Genomic DNA, 25501 nt, shown 5'->3' with positions numbered 1-25501 from the left:
TGTGGTTATTTTGGTATGCGGTATAATGGGAGAACTCACTAAGCTTCGTGCTTATGGTTTTTAGTTGTTGTTTCAGGTACCTCTTCAACCAAGGGGAAGGAGCAGGCGCGGTAGCGGCATATCACACACATGCTCTTGTTTTTCCGCACTATGAGACATTCTGGGATTTGTACTCTGATAGTATTATGATTTACGTTCTGGTTTACAAAAGCGAAACATGTTTTATTAAATGATATGGTCGAATGATATTGTGTTACAAACGTTTTGCAAATCACTTAATTAAAAACGAAATTTTTGGTCCATAATTTTTGGGATGTTACAAGTTGGTATCAGAGCCCTGGTTTGAGGGATTCGGACACACCTTCATGGGTGTCTGAACTCAAATCAAGGGATTACAAGATTTTGGAAAAGAAAAATGTTTTCTAAAAGGTTAAGTAAAGAATTTTAAGAAGGAACAAAGTGTGTGATGTGCACCCGGCCGAGCTCAAGCAAGTATTCCCCAATGTACCCATACAAGTTTATGTATGTTTATCAGTTTCAGTAGAACAGCATGCTAGAATAGGACTAAGGATCTAGGAGTGATGCCTTATGTACCTGCTTTATGTGCTTCAGTATATGAAAATTGCATGCTAGGATTGAGTTGACAGCAGTATGATAGTATGTTTGGGTTATGCCTGATAACATGAGCTTAGCATTGTATGCTAGTACAACTTCCCATTATGAGGATAGAATTGCTTGAGTAGTCTCCTATGTCTGAATGTTGCTTGCTTTGTGCTTTGTGGGACTCTAAGTGATGGGAGTTAGCCATTAGGTGAATGCGTCACGTCACATGTGAACAAGGTTAAATAATCTCAGAGTGCTAGACTTGGCCCTATTGTGCAGCTCTTGTCTGAGTCTAACCGTTGTAAGGACGATCCTTTTTACTTGAAGGATTATCTGATCCTCGCCGCATGTGATGGTATTCGGGTGATGGCTAATTGGCATTGCAAGGAGGCTTTCAGCAGTTGAGGACTGGATCGGGTATAGCCAGAGAACTCCCTAGGGCAAGCCTAGGATGGGAGTAGCAGAGATTATTAGCAGTAATAGTGACTTGGTGGAGTCAAGGCAGTACTTGAGGAAAGTACGGATAGATGTGGAAGGTAGTATGGGCCCGTACTACTGGAAGCAGAGGATCCGTACTCGAATCAAGGAAGCTGAGATGAGATCAGGAAACTTGTGGTAGTAGTGATTCCTCGAGATATATCGGTGTTCCTGACGTTTATTATGTTGTGTTTCAGAATGGTGGTATTACGCCCCAGACCAGCAGTTGGCAGTTCAGGAGAGGGATCGGGTTCGGGATCAGGTTCCGAGCCGGTGGATGAGGGACTACGCGATTTCATCACGTCAGAGATCACCAGGGGCATCCTTGAGTCGACACCCATTATCTTCGGGTCGATCAAGGAAGGGATAGTTGAACTGATGGAGGATCGCCTTCGGGCATTCAGGAGCGACATGGCATCTGGCCAATCGGGATCTCGCACACTGTCCTTTAAGGACTTCAGGGGCAGTGGTGCGCCGGATTTTCACGGGGCAAAGGACCCCATAGCTATCAGGCGATGGATTGCAGACATTGAGTCTGCACAGTTGACTAGCTTCTGCCCTGAGGGGTCGAAGGTGAGATTTGCAGCAGGATGTTTGAGGGATCGAGCTAGGGATTGGTGGGAGTCCGTTGGTGACTCGTTGGGAGCCTCGGCTGTCGAGGCTATGACCTGGTCGGACTTCGTGACCAGGTTTAGGGCAAAGTTTGCACTAGCTATCGAGCTTCAGCAACTGGCCAGGGAGTTTTTAGATATGAGGCAGACGACGGAGACTGTGGTGGAGATCACCGCCAAGTTCCAGGAGAGGGCGTTGTTGGTGCCTCAATACGCGGGTGATGAGGATATGAGGAGGACCCACTATCATGACATGTTACGAGCTGATATTCGAGAGCACGTCAGTTTTTCAGCTTTCCCTACCCTGGACTCTATGATTGCCAGGGCAAGGGAGAGGGAGATAGATCTAGAGCACATCAGGAAGAGGAAAGCGGAAGAGGGTCATGTTATGTGGGCTTCGAGGAAGAAGCCCAAGGGACCAGATGCGGGGCCGAAAGGCCAACAGGGGTGGAGCCACTGTAGGAAATGTGGCAAGGCACACGAGGGAGCGTGCAAGATAGGATCGTCAGGCTGCTATAAGTGCGGCAAGTCAGGGCACTTCAGTAGGGATTGTACCGCCCCTGCGCCTGTGATACAGACGTCCGAGTTGCTATGTTTCCATTGCAACCAGAGGGGCCACAAGAGGGCCAGTTGCCCCCAGTCGACAGCAGCATCGGCGCCAGTAAAGGCGCCAGCTCCAGCGACCCTGCGGATCACGGATGGCTGGTAGGGCAAGGCAGAGGCTCCAGTGGTGAGGAGCCGTGCGTTTCAGTTGACTACCGAGGAGGCACGCGCCGCACCCGATGTGGTGACGGGTATGGTTCTTTTCCCTCTATTTTATTTATATGATGTTATGATATTGATGTGTGCTATGTGTATATGCATTAGGATCGTTCCATGTGAACGGTATCCCAGTTCAGGTATTGTTTGACTCGGGTGCCACCCGATCGTTTGTTTCTCTTGCGCTTAGCAAGAAGTTTTCTGAGTCTTCGGGCATGTTGGATTGCTCTCTAGAGGTAGAGATTGTCGATGATCGATCGGTGCGAGCATTAACAGTGTTCAGGGATTGTGTTCTAAGGTTGTTGGAGGAGCGTTTTTTGGTGGATTTGGTTCCCATTCAGTTGCGTGGAAACAAGGTGATCATAGGCATGGATTGGTTGAGCCCTAATGGGGCAGTGATAGATTGCGAACAACAGCTGGTGCGGATCAGAACCCCAAGTGGGGGAGAGTTGGTGATCCATAGCGAGGGGCCACAATGTGGACCCATAGTATGTTCAACATTGAGAGCTACGCGTTACCTTCAGCAAGGTTGCGCGGGATATGTCGCGTATGTTATGGATACCCAGGAGGCGGGTAGGGCGACGGTGAGCGAGGTTCCAGTGGTACGAGACTACGCAGATGTGTTCCCAGAGGAGCTTCCTAGGATACCTCCGGAGCGTCAGGTAGAGTTCAGGATCGACCTAGTTTCCGATGCTGCTCCGATAGCCAAGGCATCGTATCGGTTGGCTCCTCCTGAGATGCAGGAGTTGTCTACGCAGTTGTAGGAGCTGCTAGACAATGGATTTATCAGGCCGAGCAGTTCACCCTGGGGAGCCCCGATTTTGTTTGTGAAGAAGAAGGACGGGTCGCATCGGATGTGTATAGACTATCGGGAGCTGAACAAGGTGACGGTGAAGAACCGTTACCCACTCCCGAGGATTGATGATCTCTTTGACCAGTTACAGGGAGCATCTTGGTTCTCCAAGATCGATTTGCGTTCAGGTTACCATCAGATGAGGGTCAAAGAGGGGGATGTGCAGAAGACCGCGTTTCGGACGCGTTATGGCCATTATGAGTTCGTGGTGATGCCGTTTGGGCTCACCAATGCTCCTACCGCGTTCATGGACCTCATGAACCGCGTGTGCAGACCGATGCTGTATCGGTCTGTGATAGTTTTCATCGATGATATTTTGGTTTACTCCAAGACGCAGGAGGAGCACGAGGAACATCTGAGAGAGGTTTTGGAAACCCTAAGGAGGGAGAGCTTGTACGCCAAGTTCTCCAAGTGCGATTTTGGTTGCGCGAGGTGCAATTCCTGGGGCACCTTGTCAACCAGAACGGTATACTGGTTGACCCGGCCAAAATAGAGGCCGTGATGAAATGGGAGATCCCGAAGTCTCCATCTGAGATTCGGAGTTTCCTGGGTTTAGCGGGCTACTATCGGAGATTCATTCAGGACTTCTCCAAGATAGCTGTACCCCTGACACGGTTGACTAAGAAAGCCGTAGTATTTCGATGGGGGCCTAAGCAGCAGGCAGCATTCGAGGTTCTGAGACAGAGATTGTGCGAGGCGCCAATCTTAGCCGTGCCAGAGGGCGTAGAAGATTTTGTGGTCTATTATGACGCGTCCATTTCGGGGTTGGGCGCGGTGCTAATACAGAGAGGGCACGTCATAGCCTACGCTTCTAGGCAGCTGAAGCCTCACGAGGCGAACTACCCGACACATGATTTAGAGTTGGGGGCGGTGGTCTTCGCCCTCAAGATTTGGCGACATTACCTCTATGGGGTTCGGTGTACCATTTACACGGACTACAAGAGTTTGATGTACCTCATCGATCAGCCGAATTTGAACATGAGGCAGCGTCGGTGGCTTGATGTGGTGAAGGATTATGATTGTGAGATCCTTTACCACCCGGGAAGGCCAATGTGGTGGCCGATGTGCTTAGCCGCAAGGCGGCGCCGATCAGGGATATTTGCATGCGGATGATAGTGGTGACTCCGCTTTTGGAGCGGATTCGGGAGGCCCTGAAGGAGGAACATCGAAAGAGTGAACGCATAGTGGGTCAGGTTTCCTCCTTCGACTATGACAACAGGGGATTATTGACATTACACCGCAGGGTATGGGTGCCATACCTCGGAGGCGTGCGCCAGATTTTGATGGAGGAGGCGCACAAATCCCGATTCTCCATTCATCCCGGGGTGACGAAGATGTATAGGGATCTTCGTCTGGACTATTGGTGGCCCTGCATGAAGCGGGATGTGGCTTGGTTCGTCGAGCGGTGCTTGACCTGCAGGAAGGTCAAGGCCGAGCATCAGAGACCGCACGGCAAGATGCAGCCGTTGGAAATCCCGTTGTGGAAGTGGGAGGATATTACGATGGATTTTATCACGAAGCTTCCCAGGACCGCGCGGGGAGTAGATTCTATATGAGTCATTGTGGATCGATTGACAAAGAGCGCCCATTTTATTCCGATTCAGGAGAGCATTTCGGCCGAGAAGTTGGCCGACATCTATATCAGGGAGATAGTAGCGTGGCACGGGGTGCCAGTGTTAGTGATTTCAGACAGAGATGTGCGTTTTACTTCCAGGTTTTGGAAGAAGTTTCATGATGAGTTTGACACTCGTCTGCATCTTAGCACTGCCTTCCACCCGCAGACGGATGGTCAGAGTGAGCGGACCATCTAGACTCTTGAGGATATGTTGCGGGCATGCGTGTTAGATTTCGGTGGTAGTTTGGATACGTATCTTCCATTAGCAGAATTTTCGTATAAAAACAGTTACCATGCGAGTATTGACCGCCCTCCTTTCGAGATGCTCTACGGGAGAAAGTGCAGGACCCCGATTTGTTGGGGCGAGGTCGGTCAGCGTGTCATTGGGAACACCGAAGTGGTGCTCAAGACGACAGAGTTGATCCAGTAGGTCCGTAGTAGACTGCAGACTGCGCAGAGTCGACAGAAGAGTTACGCCGACAGAAGGCGTTCAGACTTGGAGTTTCAGGTGGGTGACATGGTCCTCCTGTAGGTATCACCCTGGAAGGGTGTCATTAGGTTCCAAAAGAGGGGCAAGTTGGGCCCCAGGTTCATTGGTCTTTTTAAGGTTTTGGCCCGAGTGGGTCGGGCCGCCTATCGATTGGATCTTCCAGCAGAGCTTAGCCAGATCCACAACATTTTTCATTTTTCATATATATATATATATATATATATATATATATATATAGAGTGGTGTAGAATAGATAACCACATTGTTCACTAATTTTTCTATATACATTTTTTATACAAATTCAAAAAAATTTATAGGTATGATAGATCCTAAATTTTTTTTAAGGTAAGTCCCTAAGAAATTTCTATAGTAATTTTAGATAAATAAAAAAAACTAGGTGTGTAGTAGGACCCACTTTCCTTATACCTAGCATTGCATATATATATATATATATATATATATATATATATATATATATATATATATATATATATAATAGTTTCATGAGAACCACAGTTATAAAATTAATTAAACTTTTAGATTAAAAAATCAAAATTATTAATCAATTATTTTAAATAAATTATTACTTAAGATATATTTTTTAGTTATCTAAATTTATAATCGTTGATTTAAATAAATACGTGAAATTATATCATCTTATAATTTGTATTTATTTTATTTTATTCTTTAATCTAATGTTATTAATTTAGTATAAATATAATGAAATTTTTTATCAATTATTAATTTAATGTAATTAGAGTGGAAAATTTAAAGTTTAAAATTTGAAATTGATAATTAATAAGTTGACAAATGGCATGATAGGTGACATATAATATTAATGAGAAGTTATAATAATATAACACTTGTCAATAGGAAAATAAATTCATTTATTTATATAGATTTATTAGTATTAGAATTATTAGAATATGTAGATGGAGATGGAGATATGATTGTGTATGTTTTTCTAGAAGAGATCCTTGGATATTTATTTATATTTTGTATAATCGGATTTACAAAAAGGAACCCGCTTTTCTTTGTTGATTCACCAATTTTTTTTGTTTTAAAGTCTGGAAAATAATCGACAGCTAGCAGAGTTTGGTTCCCAACTATATCAACTTAAAGAAGATAATAAATGCTTGCATGTACGGTTGATTGGCCATATGATTTATTTATATAAAAATATCAATGATCAAGTAAATTAAAAATGAATATACAAAACCATAAATTTATAATCAATACTCGATTATTATTATTTTTGAAGGTAAAATGTGATCATGTCGATATTAGAAAATGTCCATCACTGTTTTCATATAAGACAAAATCTTGGTCATTTTAGACACTTTTTGTTGGATCACGTTGCAACATTAATGTTATATACATAAATATGTAGCCTTATACCGTTAAAAATATATTGTCGCATATATACTCATATGGTTATATGTCTTTTCAACTACGTACGGGAAGTCATACCAACCACACTTGGAAGAGTATTTTAAGAAAGCATGTCAAGTTAACCATCTCAACGTCTATGATTTGAAGTCATATCTACTCTACTTGAATCCCTCTCCAAAAAAATGACGGTTTCTCCAGCCTTAACTTTTTCTTTAAAGATTACACTAGTTTTCTTAGTCCAAATTCTTTTGATCTTTGCATCCAATGCTAAACCACAAGATCTTATCGTGAAAACGTCTACTCAAAACCACAAGGTTTCTGCTATTTTGGTGTTCGGAGACTCCACTTCTGATCCTGGAAACAACAACTACATTCTGACCCCTTTCAAAGGCAATTTCCCACCTTATGGGAGAGATTTTGCAAATCAAAAAGCCACAGGGAGGTTTACCAATGGATTGCTAACTAGTGACCTTATTGGTAATTTTTATTTCTTTACTCGTCTTTCTTTCTATAATTCTATTCATACGTGAATCTAGCTATGGAATTAAGTTTTATGATATGGGATTTGGTTGCATAGAAAAGATATATGTTAATTAGTTGTGGTGTTTGGATAATGTGTAGGTAGGTATCTTGGTGTAAAGGATAATGTGCCTCCTTATCTGGATCCTTCACTTACCATTCATGATCTGATGACTGGAGTTAGTTTTGCTTCTGCTGCATCCGGATTTGACCCTCTTACACCAACGATAAGCGTCTCTCTCTCTCTCTCTCTCTCTCTCTCTCTCTCTCTCTCTCTCTCTCTCTCTCTCTCTCTCTCTCTCTCTCTCTCTCTCTCTCATACACACACAATCATGACGCTAATTTTAAAAAAAAATTCACTTATTTGAAATAACAGTAAAAAATAGGTACATTTCTATTGTAAATGATATTTACTTTTATACATAATTTAATGATAAAGCTTATGTTTGGGAGAAAACCGATCTCAAAACTGTTAGAAAAATGTGCATTTAGAGTTTTTATGAACTTGTTTTTAATAAAACTCGAATTGTTATAACGTTTCATTTAAAAATACAAGGTTAAATTTTTTTATTTTTAATAAAAAAACTTATAATCCAAATCCAGTCAAACCAAACTTACACTTGGTGTTGCCAAAAACACGTAAAAAGGACCACAAGCCAGTCAAATCCAGATTACCCTTGTTTTGCAAAACATACGTAAAATAGAAAAAAAAAAAAAATATATATATATATATATATATATATATATATATATATATATATATATATATATATATATATATGTTTAATATAAGATTTTAATTTTACAAAAAGTATGGTATTTATCATTCGTACATTTCCTAAAATTTACAAAATTATTACACAGAAAATAATGAAGGAATTAATTTATCCTAATATATTGTGTGTATATATATATATATATATATATATATATATATATATATATGGAAATAATTTTGAAATATATGAAAGTACGTGTTATATTTTGATTGTGAATTTGAATTTTCAGAATGTGATCCCCATGCATGTGCAATTAGAATATTTTAGAGAGTATAAAGTACGATTGACTGCAAAGCTTGGGGTGTTGAGAGCAAAAGAAATTGTAAACAACGCTCTGTATATTGTGAGCGCGGGTACAAATGATTTTGTTGTGAATTATTTCACACTTCCGGTTAGAAGACATGAATACACTCTTCCCGGTTACATGGACTTCCTCCTCAACAAACACTTGGAATTCGTGCAGGTTTGCTATATTATTATTCACAATTCACAATGCTATATATAATGGAGTTGCATGTGTGTTTACAGAATAGTACTCAAACATTAAAAAGAAGAAGAATTATCAACATATATAATTAAAAACCATCATTGAATCATAATAATAAAAGTGATAATATAAAATATGTTTTACTACATGTGTTGGATGGAAGGTGTGCATGCATGATATGATATGATTAATTATATATGTGGTCCTAGAGTTTTAGGGGTGCATCAAATATGATTGATCAGCCTAGCTATGGGGCCTTTCAGAGTTTTAGTCCTTCAAAGTGATCCAACTACCTTGCAACCCAACATTTAATTATATGTTTGTTTTTCTAATAAAAAATATTAAAATCCGTAAACATATTTTATGTTCTGAGTATCACGTTATGATAACAGTATACAGAATGGTATAGTAACATTGTTTTGAGACACGTGTTTAATTATATATCAAATCATTTGGTAATCAAATTACTTAGGTACCATTTGGTTGTAGTCATTTGAATAGGAGGGAATTAGAATCACCATATTCCTATATTTGATTCAAAATAAATAATTTGATTCTTAAATAGTTAAATAAGTCTATCTGAACAGAGATCTAGATGGAATTAAAATGTAATTTAAAAAATATTATATTTTTAACACTACATATAAAAACCTTCCACCACCACCATGTCACCCCACCAACACCACCACCACACACTACCACCTCCACCGCCACTGTTACTATTATCACCATGACCACCTCCACCGTCATCACCACCTCACCTGCCACCACCACCACTTTCATCATCACCACCACACACAACCATCACCATCATCACCACCACCACACCTAGCCTGCCGTCACCGCTGTCGCCATCACCATCGCCACCGTTGCCACCATCATCCCACCCACCTCTGTATCTACCTATTAACACCATTTATTATGTTTATAATTTATATAATATATTTTTACATATAAATTATAAAATAAATTAAAATTAAACAAACAAATGATAATTATTTTATTTTACATTATTCAATTATATTTTCTACTAACCACACACAAATATGAAATTCAATTACAATTCCTAACAAATTACAATTGTTTAACACTTTCCAATTTCTTATGAAACATTTTTTTGAAACCAAATGCTATCTTAGAGTTCTTTCCGATTTAATTCCGCTTGGTTGATTTTATCTTTTTTTTATATATATATTTTAGCTTAAAAAGTAATGATAAAAGAAATACTTAAATCGGCCAAAGGTTATTTCTTATGGGTTTTATATGAGAGCCAAAGATTATTACATGACCTTTTACGTTGGATTTCTTATTTCGTTGATCGTTGATGTTAGAGTATTCTTCTTAGAAATTAATTAAGTATTTTGCTCACAAAATAACGTTGACGTACGTTTCACATTTGATAAGAAATTAAAAACATCAAGATTCGTCTAGCTAGGACAAATATAGTAAAAGATCGATTATTCTGTATATTGAACAAGACCAACTACCCAAATAAACCATGATTAACTATAAACAGGTAAGAATAAACACGTGGTCTCATAATTAATGATTAACATTCAAGAAATCAAGGGCTCAATCACCAAACGTAATAAATAAATAAATAATTTCCTACCTAAAACCTAGAAGATCAAGGATATATGTCAATTTGTTATTTAAAAGACTCGACTAATCATCATATTGTAGGTTTCTCACTCAAAAGAAATACCACAACGTAGAGTGACAAGACTACGTACATTAATTAACACTATTAAATTATATCAGTTTAAGCGTTCAAAAAAAATTATATCAAGTTAAAGCTATATAGTAAGGTATATCTTAATAAGAAAAATCATAAAAAAGGAACCTTATTAAAAAGATTACAAACTTTTTTCTCTTATAATTTGTTATCCGATTAGGGGTTGTTGGATGAAGGAGCTCGCAAAATTGGAGTTGCTGGATTGCCTCCAATGGGTTGCTTGCCAATTGTCATCACTCTTTTCTCTGAAGACGCAGTTTTGGATCGTGGTTGTATTGATTACTTCTCATCAGTGGGCAGGACTTACAATTCCATGCTCCAATCAGGACTAAACATCATGCAATTCAACAATGCGCACCAAGGTGGTCGAATCACCTATTTTGATACTTATTCACCCTTATATGACGTAGTTGCAGGTCATAAATATGGTAAGTTCATTTCCTTTTATCGAGATAATCAAGCTTCTTTGTTCTATATAATATCATCTTCCTTATCATGTGTGTGTGTGTGTTTTCAGGGTTCAAAGAAGTTCAGCTTGGATGTTGTGGGACTGGCTTATTAGAAACGACATTCCTATGCAATCCTAAGTCAAACATATGCCCAGATGCGTCTAAGTATGTATTTTGGGACTCGATACACCCAACGCAAGAGATGTATAAAATTGTTTTCGAATCTCTTCAACCTACCATTGACTACATGATCAAGGACTAAACTAATATATACTTAATTTAAAGCTATATATACATAGTGGTATAAGACTGTGATACATACAGCTTTTCATTATTCATGATTAAACCATGTTAAAATGATGTATTTGCTTATTTGTTTTGCTCCCAAACATATAATCAAAATGTATAATCATGTATCCTTATTCATTTATCCAAATAAACTAGACACGCGATTTAATGCTCATGGAAGGGAATATGAGTATGTACCTAGCCTACTCAATTTAATGAATATATTATATACATATGTGGATGTCGAGTACCATTCATGAGGAAACAAAATTATATATATATATATATATATATATATATATATATATATATATATATATATATATATATATATATATATTGTATTCATATATGAATATATGGTGGCGGCGGTTGTTGGCGAAGGTGGCAATGGTTGGTGGTGGACTTATATATGAATACACTTATATTTATATTCATATATGAATATCACCCCCCCCCCCCCCCCCCCCAATTATAGGGTTCGACATCCCTGTCAAACACATCGATCCGTTCCCTAACTCTGATACCATTTGTAAATTGTAACATCCCCTTTAACACGTACCACAATATTGTCTACTTAGGCTCACAACACAAAAACTTTCAAGGGGTCACCCATCATTGAATTGCTCTCGTTTAGGCACATTTAACTTCATAGTTCTTATGGGATTTGCTGCCCTCACAGATTTAAAATGTGTTGTGACAGGGAAGGTATCCATACCCCCTATAAGGAAATATTTCATTCTCATTCTCAGCGTACACAACGTACTACCCCATTGTCTAAAAACACCAAAATGTCACTATGGTCCATTTTGCACTCTTTCTTATACTCAGGGGACTAAAATGCAATATTTATTCATACATAGGGTTAAAATTAAAAATACCTCAACATCAGGATGTTACAATTCTCTCCCACTTGAACTAGACTTCGTCCTCGAAGTCGGCCGTCACGAACAACACAGGATAATGCTCCCGCATCTCTGCCTCCGGCTCCCAAGTCCACTCAGAGCCTTTACGATGTTGCCATTGAACCTTTGCCAAATGTATCTCCTTGTTGCGCAGGATGTTCATCTTTCTTCCCACTATCGCTACCAGCCTCTCAATATAATTTAGGTGTTCATCGACCTGAATATCATCCAAAAGGACCACGACCTCTGATATTGTCAAATTTATACATACTTTTAGGCAATATTTGAATACATTTTGATTAACATTTTGGTTTTTTGCATAGATAAATGGTACTTATAAGATTAAATTACATTTTGCAACCAGAAGAAACCATCTTGAAGAATAAGGACTAGAAGCGACAAAGATTGGAACTTTGGGGCTTAAAAGCATAAAAGATAAATATTTCAGCTAAAAAAATGTTCTCACGACGTGAGGTCTGAAGGCTCACGACGTGAGCATGGTGATTCTAGAATATAAACATCCCGAAGCAAGAATCCATGTTGGATACGGATTACTATCAAGCTCACGACGTGAGATACCTTGCTCATGACGTGAGGAGAGCCAATTCGGAAAATTATATATATATATATATATATATATATATATATATATATATATATCCTTGATCCTCATGATTTGAGGAGGTTGGCTGGAGATTAGAAGTTCCAGAAGTCTTTTTTAGAGGAATAAAAGCCAAAAACTTGGTAATAACACCAAGGAAGAAGAAAAGTGATAAAAACTTTATTCTAGTTTGGTACAATTTACTATGTCTTTATTAGTTGAGATTGATTATTTATTTGCTGTTATGAATAACTAAATCTAGCTGCTTCTGTTAGTTAGATGAAGCTGGAACTCATTGTTTGGTTATATTAATATAGACTTTTCTTGTTGGTTAATGGCTTGTGTGTGATTGTTATACCTAGCATGCTTAATTTAATATTAGATTGCTTTAAATTCATATTCTATGTAGTTTAGTGACCATTAATCTGCATGAATTTGATTACCTTGTAATTTAGCGAACATTAGATTATTAGAGCTAAAATCGGACCAATCTTATATAAGTAATTAAAGTATTGAATTTGGTTGTGCTAGATAACTCACATTATGACCATAATTGTGTTTGTTAATTCAATCTTACATAGCTCCAATCATATCTAATAATTAATTCTGTGTTAAATTATGTATGACCATGCATAGCACTATTGTAACACCGTAAATTTTCAAGAAAAAATTTCATTTAGAATCTCTCAGTTCTCATAACACATATTACAAAAATCTCTTTAATTTATAAGACACAACTCCATAATTGTTTATATCATAATCCAGGATCCTCAAAGCATAATTTTTTCTCTGGTGTGTAAAATCAAGCCGATGTCGTCCCGTGATCCTGAGAAAAACCTGAAACACATATCACATAACACGCTAAGCACAAAGCTTAGTGAGTTCTCCAAAATACCATGCACAAATCATTGGCCACTCGACGCTATAACACAGTAAGACCCTCTGGTCAACGTGTCTCAGTGGGACCCTCCAGTCCCATAACTCGGGTGGACCCTCCGGTCCTAACTCAGTAAGAACAGAATAATACATATCATAAATGACATATACATAATGCAGGATATCACAGTACTCAATATAAATACATAAGACCCTCCGGTCACACATAGATACCACCCATGGTAAAGTGTAGTGAGAAGACTCACCTCATAAGTTGGCCAATATAAATCTCATACCCGTACATCTCGAACTAGCCTCCTCCTAACACATAGGTTACACACCTCTAAATAATACTTTAATCATACTCAAATACACAATGGGCCACTCTCTCTCTTCCTGCTTAACTCTTAAAGTGGATAAAATACCATTTTACCCCTCCATGGTCTCCATTACACATGGTTGACCCAACCCTAAAGTCAGTTGAAGTCAACTCGAGTCCACAATCCAGATTTGACCCGACTCGGCGAGCGCACCCTTGTGACTCGTCGAGTCCACCCACTTTCTCTGAAGTTTCGCGAAGATTCAGCTCAACTCGTCGAGTTGACCCCACAACTCGCCGAGTTTAGCACGCGATTCAGCTCGATCGGGAAAACCCTAACCGACTCTTCGAGTCGGCTCATTGACTCGGCGAGTCTATCCAGACTCATTCTCATTCAGACGATTTCAACCAGATCTATCACTCTAAACTATAGATCTATCATCTCAAGGCTCAATAATCACGTAAAGCTTAGATCTTTACATTCATGCATGATGCTATTGCTCCAAAACGACATTACATGCCCTTCATGAAGGATTTAGCTCATCAACCCTCATTTGGACAACAAAAGCTAGGGTATCTAGTCTTCAAGGACCTCACAAGGTCCAGATCTGAGGTTTCCCCCCTCAGATCATGTCTCAAATAGCTCATAGGTACAAAGAAGGGGAGTAAAACCCTAAAACTCCCAAAATCATGAGATCTAATAAAAATAGTTGAAAAGGGTGCACGCTTATACCTTCTACAGCAATCCCATGTAAAGAAGTGCTAGATCCCCAGCTCCTATCTTGTTTCTTGCTTGAATCATACTCTTCTCCTTCCAAAAGACCCACCAAATACTTCATTTCATCATAAGAACTCTCTCATTGCTCCAATGGCGATTAAGGGTTTCTCACAGGAGTTATGGGCAGTTGGTGAGACGCATCTTAGGTTATAAGTTCCCTTAAATAGGCCCCAACCCTGGAACTTAGGGTTTTCTCTGCCCATAACCTACTCGGCGAGTCAGTCCTTTGACTCGTCGAGTCCCTCCTTAAACCTCAAAATTGAAACACAAAAATAATGTACCTGAAAATCCGGATGTTACAACTACATGAATTAATTAAATATTAGTAAATTTGGACTTGAATTGCTAATAATAAAATAATTGGTAACCAACGGGATTTGTCATAATTTATAGCTAAACCATTGAGGAAAAGTGGATTTGAACTAACATAAATGTTTTTAATAATTGATTGAATAGTTGTTGAGAATTTAAGTTTGTCTAAACTTGCAAAATTAGATAAAAACCAATTTACCTTTGCTAGAATTTTAGGTTAATTTAATAGTAAGTATGTTAAATAATTAATCTCGTTCCCTGTGTTCAATACCCGACTTTTGTGCTATTCTATTTGCGAAAGGGTACACTGCCCTGGGTCGGATAGCTAGTAGAATAGTAGGTAAAATTAGGTGTATTTATTTGCACGCATTAGCCTCATCGCCCCTACACACACTTTCGTAACTACAAAACATGGAAAGTGTTGTGAATCTGACTGACCTTACTTGGCAAATCTAACCGGTAGGCTACTCTGCCTACCCTGGCAATCACACGGAACGGTCCAAAATACCATGACCCCAATTTTCCCCTCTTACTGAAGCGTATCACACCCTTCCAGGGTGAGACCTTCAGTAGTACCATATCACCGACTTGAAATTCCAACTCCGATTGGCACCGGTCGGCATAACTCTTCTGCCGACTCTGAGTTGTTTGCAGTGTCTGCTTGATCTGCTGAATAAGCTCCATGGTCTGAAGGACTACTTCAGTCCTTCCCATGACTTTGTGACCAACCTCTCCCCAACACATTAGGGTATAACATCTTCGATCATACAAGAGCTCAAAAGGTTGGGCACTAATGTTGGAGTGATAGTTGTTGTTGTTGTAGGAAAACTCCGCTAAATGTAGGTAGGTATCCCAACTCCCACCAAAATCTATGACATAAGCCCGCAACATATCCTCAAGTGTCTGGATGGTCTGCTCACTCTGACCATCGGTTTGCGAATGATAAGCAGTAATGAAATGAAGTCTCGTGCCCAGTTCCTCATGGAAATTCTGCCAGAATCGGGAAGCGAACCGAACATCTCGGTCTGATACAATGGAGATCGAAACCCCATGAAGAGCACTAATCTCTCGAACATATACATAAACCAACTTTTCAGTCGATGAGCTCTCTCAGGTAGCCAAAAAGTGGGCACTCTTGGTCAATCGATCCACGATGACCCATATTGTTGGATTAGTGTCTAAGTCCATAACTATTTTGGTATGTACTTGACCCGATTATGAGCATGGTCCTTTTGGGTTGCCTTCACCATAGCAATATGTAGGATGAATTAAGGAGAGAAAGGTTTAAATATGATTTATTAATATATTATGAGAATAATATATTAAAAGAGAAATCATATTGTTTAATTAATATTAGTCAAGAATTAATTGATAATTAATTTTGTGGCTAAAAGAGATTAATGAAATATAGGGGACTGGACTGCAATTATTGGATAATTAAGTTAGTGGGCTAAGGAATGCTAAAGGAACATGGGGTGAACGAAATTATGATGGGAGCCCATCATATTTTCGTCCATGGCCTCATCCCAAAAGGTTCCATGGGCTGCTTAGAATTTAAGCTGTCCATTAGGGTTTTGAATGAAACCCTAGCAGCCCACACAAATATATAAAGAACCCCTTAGGCCCCAAAAACGTGGGTAACTGAATCCTTAGGGTTTCTAGATATTTTTGGGTGCCTCCTCTCTTCTCCTTCTTCATCTAGTTGCTTAGTGGTGTTTGTGACTCCATTAGAGGTGCAACACTTGAGGCACTAAGCTTTCTGAGGCCAATCAAAGCAAGGAATTGATTGTTATTGCTATATAACAATCAAAGGTAATTCTCTAAACCCTAATTCAGTTTATTATATGTTAGATCTAGGGTTTATAGCTTTGGATATTCAATTGCATGTACATTAGACAAATTAGATCCAAAAGCTATTAGGGTTTGCATGTACACCATAGGATTGATGTTTTGCTTAAAAACCATCACATATAACATCAAATCCCTTGGCAGTCTTCGGTAATTTGGTAATAAATACCATGGTGATATGTCCCCACTTCCACATGGGAACCTCCAAAGGTTGCAGCTTGTCATGTGGCCTCTGATGCTCGACCTTGACCATCCTATAGGTCAAGCACCTCTCAACATACCATGTTATCTCCTTCTTCATACATGACCACCAATAACGTAGTCTCAAATCCCAATACATCTTGGTGGCTCCCGAGTGTATCGAAAATCGAGACTTATGAGCCTCCTCCAAAACCATTAGTTTGATCCCACCAGAAACTGGAACCCAAAACTGACCACATCGGGTCAACAATCCTTGGCTATCGGTGAAAAACCTATCGATATCACCCCTGATCCTCTCCTATTTCCAGTTTTCCTTCCTAACTCCTTCATCTTGTGCCCCTCTGATCAAATCTAAAAGTAAGGAATCAATGGATATCCTCATACACATCTCTCTGGTTGAAGATCCCGTCGACTTGTGACTTAAAGAATATGTGACTCCATTTTCTTTACTCGGATGGTAAAGGATCTCGCAGTCATAATCCTTGACCACGTCAAGCCACCTGCACTGCCTCATGTTCAGTTTCGGTTGGTCCATAAGATATCGCAAACTCTTGTGATCTGTGTAAATGGTATAAAGGACCCCATATAGGTAATGTCTCAAAATCTTGAGGGCAAACACCACTGCCCCCAACTCCAGGTCATGAGTAGGATATCATGCCTCATGCGGCTTCAACTGCCGAGAAGCATACACAATCACTCGTTCCCTTTGCATAAGAATCACCCCCAAACCAGTGATGGATGCATCACAAAATACCATGCAATCCTCAACACCATCCAAAAGGGTTAATACCAGGTCCTCACATAATCCCCGACGTAGTGCCTAAAATGTCATCTGCTGTTCAGATCCCCATCAAAAATCTACTCCCTTCCTCGTCAAACGAGTGAGGTGTACAACAATCTTAGAGAGAAAGTATGGATAATTCCCTGGTAATATCCTGCCAAACCCAAGAAACTCTTGATCTTTGAGGGAGACTACGGAACCTCCCACTGCATCACAGCCTCGATCTTGGTCAGATTGACCAAAATCCCGTTTTGGTTAACGAGATGTCCCAGGAACTGGACCTCTCGTAACCAAAACTCACACTTCAAGAACTTGGCATACAATCATTCTCGCTTTAACACTCCCAAAAGCTCTCGAAGGTGCTCCTTGTGTTGCTCTCTAGTTTTGGAATACACCAAGATATCATCAATGAACACAATAACATATCAATCAAGTATCGACCTGCATACTCGATTCATCAAATTCATAAACACTATAAGCGCATTAGTGAGCCCAAATGGCATCACCACAAACTCGTAATTCTTATAACGAGTTTGAAACACGGTCTTCTCCACGTCCTCCTCTCTCACACTCACCTGATGATACCCCAAACTCAAGTCGATCTTGAGAACCAAGATGCACCCTACAACTGATCAAAGAGGTCGTCAATCCGCGGAAGGGGATAAAGGTTCTTCACCGTCAACTTATTCAACTCTCAGTAATTAATGCACATCCGGTGTGAACCATCCTTCTTCTTGACGAACAATATCGTTGCTCCCCACAGCGAACTGTTCGGTCCGATGAACTGCTTGCCTAACGGCTCCTGAAGCTGAGAGGACAACTCATGCATCTCGGGTGGTGCCAAGCGGTACGACGCCTTGGAAACCGGAGTTGCACCTGGCACCAGGTGAATCCTGAACTCAACCTGCCTCTCGGGAGGCACACTGGATAGCTCCTCTAGAAACACAACAACAAACTCCCTGACAACTGGCACATCTGAAACCGATGCCTACTCCCCCACCCGAGTATGAACCATATAGGCAAGATAACCCATACACCCATGTTGAATATACTACCAATCCCTAGCCACCAAACAAAATCCTGCTCCAATCATGATACCCTCTTCGTAGATGACCAGTTCTCCCCACTTGGGGTTCGAACTATCACTCGCTGACGCTCGCAATCGATCACAACACCAAACCTACTTAGTCAATCCATTACCACTATCACACATACATCCCCCATGGGGATAGGTATCAAATCATTCGAATAAGGCACTCCGGAGATCTCCAATACATAACCTTGATACGCTCTGGATACAGATCCCCATGTTTGTTGGTGATAGAAACCCGCAACGGACACTCCAACTCGCTAAGGGTCATACCAAAATCGCTACTAAAAGATCGAGACACAAAGGACTGATCACGCTCGAGTCAAATAACACAAGTTCATGCAAAGAATTCACTAAGAACGTCCCTATCAGAAACATAAACATAATCATACCATGATATAATTGACAGAATAATAAATAGAAATATACCAGTCACGACGTCTGGCGTTGGCTTAGCCTCCTTGGAAGTGAGCTGAAAAGCATGACCATGAGCCCTCGGGGGCTCCGCCCTACCCTGGCGCCCATCGGTCATCCTCAGAGTGGCTAGCGTCGGGGCATTTGCTGGCTTGGTGGTGAGCAATGGACAATTGACCTTCACATGGCCAACCTGATCACAATCATATCAAATCCTGGTGCTCGGTACTGGGGTCGGCTTGTGACAATCCCTCACAAAGTGCCCATCTTTGCCACATCTGTAGCATCCAAAAGTGGATCGACAAGGACCCTTATGAACCTTGCCGCACTTTCCACAAGAACGGCCCCTCTGACTCGCAGATCTCACGTCAGTGGCCTTGAATCGCTTCGCCGCAGGTTGCGACTGCACTGGAGCCTGCCTCTACTCCCTCGTCTGGAGCTCCAACTCAATCTTCCACCGCCTAGCGGCCTCCTGTAACTCCACAAGTGTACCATAGCATTGTGTAGACACAAACTGGCAGATGTCCGTCTTGAGCATACTTAAGTACCAGGTCATTTGATCTTGCTCAGAAGAAGAAAACTCAAGGCAAAACAACACTCTCTCAGTGAACATCTTAGTGATCTCTTTCACCGACTCCGTCCCCCGCCTCAGGTCTAGATACTCCTAGGCTAATCTCTATCTCTTTCTCTCCCTCTCGCTCTTTCTCTCTCTCTCTCTCTCTCTCTCTCTCTATATATATATATATATATATATATATATAAACCAAAGGAACGTATCTCGAGCGGAACATATCAGAAAACTGCTCCCATGATATAGGAGCTCTCTACTCCGGAGTGTATGAACCAGTGACCAACTTCCACCAATCCGTCGCTCCAGACCGAAGGAGATTCAGAGCGCACTTGACCTTCTAGTCAGTTGGGCAGGAGCTAGTAAAGAAACATCCCTCAACGTCAGACAGCCACCTCATAGCAATAATCGGATCATGAACCCCATCAAACATCGGGGTCTTCGTATTATTGAAGTCCCGATACTGGAAGGCTCTCCCCCCACTAATCCCCACAACATCAACGGTCGCGGTGGTTGCAGTAGCAGTAGCCTCAGAACGTGAAGTGTATTAGTAATCAAAGAACTCCATCATAACGGTCTTGATAGACACAAACAACTCTGGTATCTACCTGCACACAATAGACACAACCTCAGCATGAATCATCTCCCTAACCTGATCCTCCGACAACCCTGGCCTATCCTGGCTATTCGCTCCTACTCCTGATCTGAACCCTGAGTCAAATCGCCTCGTAACAACCATACTGAAAATAAACCATAAAATATTAGATGAGGTGCGCATCATACGAATAGGAACCATTCCACCACAAAAACATAGGGGTTGTGACCTCCCTACTGCGTGTACGGGTCCTGTGCTTCCAATAGTACAGGCTCATACTACCTTCCGCACCTACCCGTATTTGTCCCATAAAATCATCACAACAACCCTAACAACACACATTCAGATACGTATACATCCTATTCTCACTTCCTAGAGAAAGGCTAAACGTCCATCAACTAGCCGACTGGCCCCACATAACTCATCCGTTGTAACATTCATAAAGTTCTTGAAAATTTTAAACTTTTTAAAACAATCACAAAACCATCATTTATCACAAATTGTTTTCAAAATAAGTTTCACATCAGAGAAATCCCAAAAATCGTAAAACAAGACATGAGGAGGTGCACGATCACGCCTTCGCCCTCCCACGATCCTATGAGGTACCTGAAACATAATCCAAACTATAAGCCCAAAGCTTAGTGAGGTCCCCCAAAATACTAATACATAAAAAATAACACAAATATAATAACAACATGTAATGGGTCCACAGCTTTACAGACTGGATTACCCGTGAGCCCACAACATAAGTCTGGCTTGCCCCACGACCCTACAGATTATGTCTGGCTTGCTCCCCAGCCTAATCAGTCAACAGACCGAATACCGCTAAGCCCTCAGTACGAGTCTGACATGCGCTTCCCGACCCTCAGCTCGTATCTGGAATGCTCATGAGTCCTCAGTATGAGTCTGGCATGCCTTCCCTGGCCCTCATGTCATATTTGGCATACTCAAGGGTTTGTTGGCTACAACACAAAGCAATACTACCTCAACCCATCCACACAATATGTCAACATATAACAGATAATATCATAAAAAAATAAACAAGCAATTCACCTGTAGTCCTATAGATTTACTAGACTAGCATATCAAGACTAGCATGCACATTTATATCATACTCAACATAAAAGCAATATCAGGTTATCAAACCAATGGGTCGAACTTGGTGCCTTCAACCTGAAAATATAGTAAGGAAGACTCGCCTCACAATATCAAGTTGAACAGAAACCTCCGACTGTTGACTCACCGAAAATCCCTAACTATCACAATAAACAAACACCCAATCAACAATTGGGATGCCACTCTTGACTAAGGGCCCAAACATAGGGTAATTTTCCATTTACCCTTTCCCCAATTGGCCAAGGCCCAAGTCCAAATCTTAGATCCAAAAGGCCCAACTTACTTCAAGGCCCAAGATTGGCCCAATTTTCCAAATTGGGCCCAAACCCCTTATTGGGCCTCACCCAAAGATCCAGTCCTCTAATTAGCCCAAAACACACTTATCCATATGGTCCATTAGGGCCCAAGTATCAAAGCCCAACAGATGGCCTAATACCCGAAGCCCAAAGTCTGAAACCCTCACAGAAGGCGTACACGAGGCGTACCCCTTCGTTACGTTGGGCGTACTTCGCCTCGCATTGACCACCATCGGGGTGGTTGACTAAGTACGTGGGGCGTACATAACTTACACGGGGTATACCCTCGCAAGTCTTAAAATCCTTATAAGTGCTTAATGAATTAAGCACCTAAGCTCAAACTTCAGATCCATGACTCAAAAGTACTCTAGAACCATAAAAGTCTCAAACTTTAAGACTTTGGTCGTCCAAAAAGGGCTTAATACATGGTATTAATCCGTTAAGACCTCCTACAAAGAACAAGGGACCAAAATAGCTCAAGGGACCTCATTTTTATGCTTTAGGACCCATCCTAGGGTCTGGAAGGACAACCCAACATGACCAAAATAAAGCATGCACAATATTGGGACTCTTGGGACAAGAAGGATACCAAAAAGCAACAAAAGCAAGATCTAAACAATCCAAACATAAAGGTAGAAGCTTTTATACCTTCTGAAGCTTCCCAAGAAGATGATAATCCCATATCTACAAGCTTGCTTCCTTCCTTAACTCTTTTGATTCACTAGCTTCTCCTTTTGGCACACAAAAATCACACTATAAGCTCAAGATGCTCACTATGGGGGTTAGGGTCCTCTCAAAACGGCTAAGGGACTTAGATGCTAAAAGAGTGAGCCAAAATGACCCATAATGGTGCTTAAATACTCCACAAACCCTAAAAATTGGGGTTTCACCCGGACACGCGTACGCCCTGTGTACATATGTGTACGCCCAGCGTACTAGGGTGTGCTCTAGTACGCTTAGTGTACCCATATGTACGCCCAATGTAAAACTCAAGCTCCCAAGAATTACCAATTTGCCACTAGGGCTTCTTAGGGCTAAATCCAACCAACATCAAGATCCACAAATAACATATTACCATACCAAGGGAAGGATTTGAAGATACCTGAAAACCCGGGATGTTACATCCATGAAACTTCCACCAACCCTGCAACACTCGTGTATGCTAATCATACATAACACTGGATCCAATAGATAGTCAGATACTTGATTTTACCCTAATCCCACAACCAGACAAAGAACATGAAATAAGCCCAAATCAAACATTCTCATGCTATGAAATCTTAGTTATGTACAATTTTGATGCACACACTAAGAAACTACAGTAATGATGTCAATTTCATTCAAGAATAACCCTAGTCTACCAGAAATCATATAATCAGACAATTCTATCATGCAATTCCGTAAGATCTCCAGCTTATCACTAGCATGCTATTTTATCATAACATAATAATAGATACATGTATAGCAACTTGGGGTATACTTACTGTCTCTGGCTGATCGTACACATCACATCCTTCCTCGGTTACTTTTCAAACAATTTTAAAAAAATCATTTTAAAAACTTTTGCAGTTCCTTAGTTTAATTATGGATTCACATGGATGTTCCTCCAATTCACTCAAACCAAAACTCTGATACCAACTTGTAACGTCTCAAAAATCACAACAAATTTAGACTTTTCAAAACAACCCATTTACTAAAAAGAAGTGTTACATAACCATTGTTTCTAAAAACATTATTAAAAAAAAAAGAGTCTCCTAAAATCAACAACATAAAACCAAGGATGTGTACGTTCACGCCTTCGCCTTGCCACGATCCTCTAAAGTACTTGAAACAAAACTAAAACTGTAAGCCAACGCTTAGTGAGTTCCCCCAAAGTACCACCACATAAACATAACAAACAACAGCATGCATACAGAACCTTCAACATGACTGGACCGCCTCACCGGGTCTTCATTCTATCTGGACCGCTCTTTAGGCCTTCGGCCTGACTGGCCCACCTTGCAAGCCTTTAGTTTAATCGGACTGCCCTGGGTATCTTGGCCTTCAGCACTATAACATCCGGATTTCCAGGGATAATATTTTGAGTATTCGTTTCGAGATATGGGGAGTGACTCGACGATCGAGTTGGTGCCTTAACTCGTCGAGTAGGGTCGCGCTTTGGTGATGTGTTTAATGAATGGACTCAACGAGCCGGGTATCTGACTCGCCGAGTCAGCGCTGCTGAGAAAAACCCTAATTGTTCGGGTTTATGACCTATTTAAAGGCCCTTATGGCCTTCATTTGCGGCCACACTTCCCTCGAGAGACCCTAATTGATCCAGATAGCATAGAGAGAAAGAGGCAGCTAATTTTCATCATTTTGGGTGGATTCTTGCAAGGAAGAAGGAGAGCGTTCAAGCTAAATTGTTGGAGGGGCTCAAATATACTACTATTCCATTCAAAGCTATTGTTTAAGGTATAAATCTCTACCTATTTTCGTATGGTTAGTAGATCTCATGAATTTAGGGTTTCTTTACCCTCTTTTAAGTTGAGTTATGATGAAAGTGAAATCCCCTTGAGGCATAGACATCAGATCTGGACTTAGACAGGTCCAGAGAGTCCCATGATCCCAGCTTTATGCAGTCACATAAGAGTATTGAGCCTAAAACACCATTATGAGGGTTATTTTGTCAATTAGAGCTAGATGTGCGATGCATGATCATAAAGATTGAACCTTTACGTGGTTAATGAGCCTTGTGAGCATAGATATGAAATTTGGGAAAGTATCTTGCACTAAAATGGTCTGAATGCAAAAGAGTTTGAATAGACTCGCCGAGTTGAGCCGCTAACTCGGCGAGTAGCTAGGGTTTTGTCCCGATAAACTGAGTCAGGTGGTGACCCGACAAGTTAGGGGTTAGCTCGTCGAGTTGGAGCCTGCTGGGGTTTCCATGAATCGAATTGATTGTACACACCAGAGAAAGAGTTATGAGGATAATGGAGTTGTGTTTTGTAATTTGAATAAACGATATTTTTATACAATATGTTATGAAAAGTATGCGATTTTTATATGAAAATTTTGTTTGAAAATTTACGTTGTGACAAGTTGGTATCAGAGCCTTGGTTTGAGGGATTCGGATGCGCCTTTGGGTAAATCTGGACTCAAATTGAGGATTCGAGAAATTTTTTTAAAGAAAGGATTTTTCTAAAACGAGCAAGAGTTTCTAAAAGAGAGAACGAGAAAGAGCAGTGTGTACAATCAGCCAGAGCCCGAACAGTGACTTCCCAAAATACCCTTACTTTTGTGTTATGAAATGTTATGAGATATTTTATGAGATATTATGCATGCTAGAGATAGGCTAGGTATTTCATTTTTAGGACTAAAGTAGCCTGATTCGTTATGCCTTAGCCTAGGAGTTGCTGTTATCTGTGATGTGCTTTCGAGTATGTGCTGAGTAAGAGTATCCAGCAGGAATCCTATGTGGGGAGGGATTTGAGTAGAGGAGTAATCTAGGTGAGATACCTAGATGATCATTGGAGGAGCCTACTAAGAGAGTAGTTATATTCCCGTGTGGCGTAGAGTTGTTTGAGTTCGGTGACACCTGTCGAGTGTTAATAGAGCCAATAGAGTTGTATCCTATAGTGGTTTTATGTGCTGGTGGAGATTATTCAATTCCCGAATGCTGCTTGTTTCGTGCTTCGTAGAACTCTCGATGATGGGAGTCAGCTACTAAGTGAATATGACGATATTCAGGAGGTAGATGGCTGG

The 25501-nt window shown here is 40.6% G+C and overlaps 1 protein-coding gene across 1 annotated transcript; it reads left to right on the top strand.

The window, feature by feature from the left end:
- The first annotated feature begins 6869 nt into the window (after positions 1-6869).
- LOC145102002 (GDSL-like Lipase/Acylhydrolase superfamily protein) lies at positions 6870-11232 on the top strand. Its single transcript, XM_079039317.1, has 5 exons — positions 6870-7277; positions 7422-7552; positions 8328-8561; positions 10481-10748; positions 10838-11232. Exons 1-5 carry the CDS (start codon positions 6983-6985, stop codon positions 11029-11031), a joined length of 1122 nt encoding a protein of 373 aa, XP_078895443.1. The 5' UTR covers positions 6870-6982; the 3' UTR covers positions 11032-11232.
- Positions 11233-25501: the final 14269 nt, after the last annotated feature.

This window comes from Lactuca serriola, chromosome 4 (genome assembly GCF_051521515.1).
Source record: "Lactuca serriola cultivar US96UC23 chromosome 4, Lser_US96UC23_V15, whole genome shotgun sequence".
NCBI lineage: Eukaryota > Viridiplantae > Streptophyta > Magnoliopsida > Asterales > Asteraceae > Lactuca > Lactuca serriola.
Note: the sequence above shows the minus strand (reverse complement) of the source record. Positions and strands in the feature narration are given on the sequence as shown.

Excerpts from the sequence above, each read along its gene's own strand:
- LOC145102002 (XM_079039317.1), top strand. The coding sequence starts at position 6,983 with ATGACGGTTTCTCCAGCCTTAACTTTTTCTTTAAAGATTACACTAGTT. Across the intron at positions 7,553-8,327 it reads CTCTTACACCAACGATAAGC|AATGTGATCCCCATGCATGT; the intron begins GTCTCTCTCTCT and ends TTGAATTTTCAG. Across the intron at positions 8,562-10,480 it reads AACACTTGGAATTCGTGCAG|GGGTTGTTGGATGAAGGAGC; the intron begins GTTTGCTATATT and ends TTATCCGATTAG.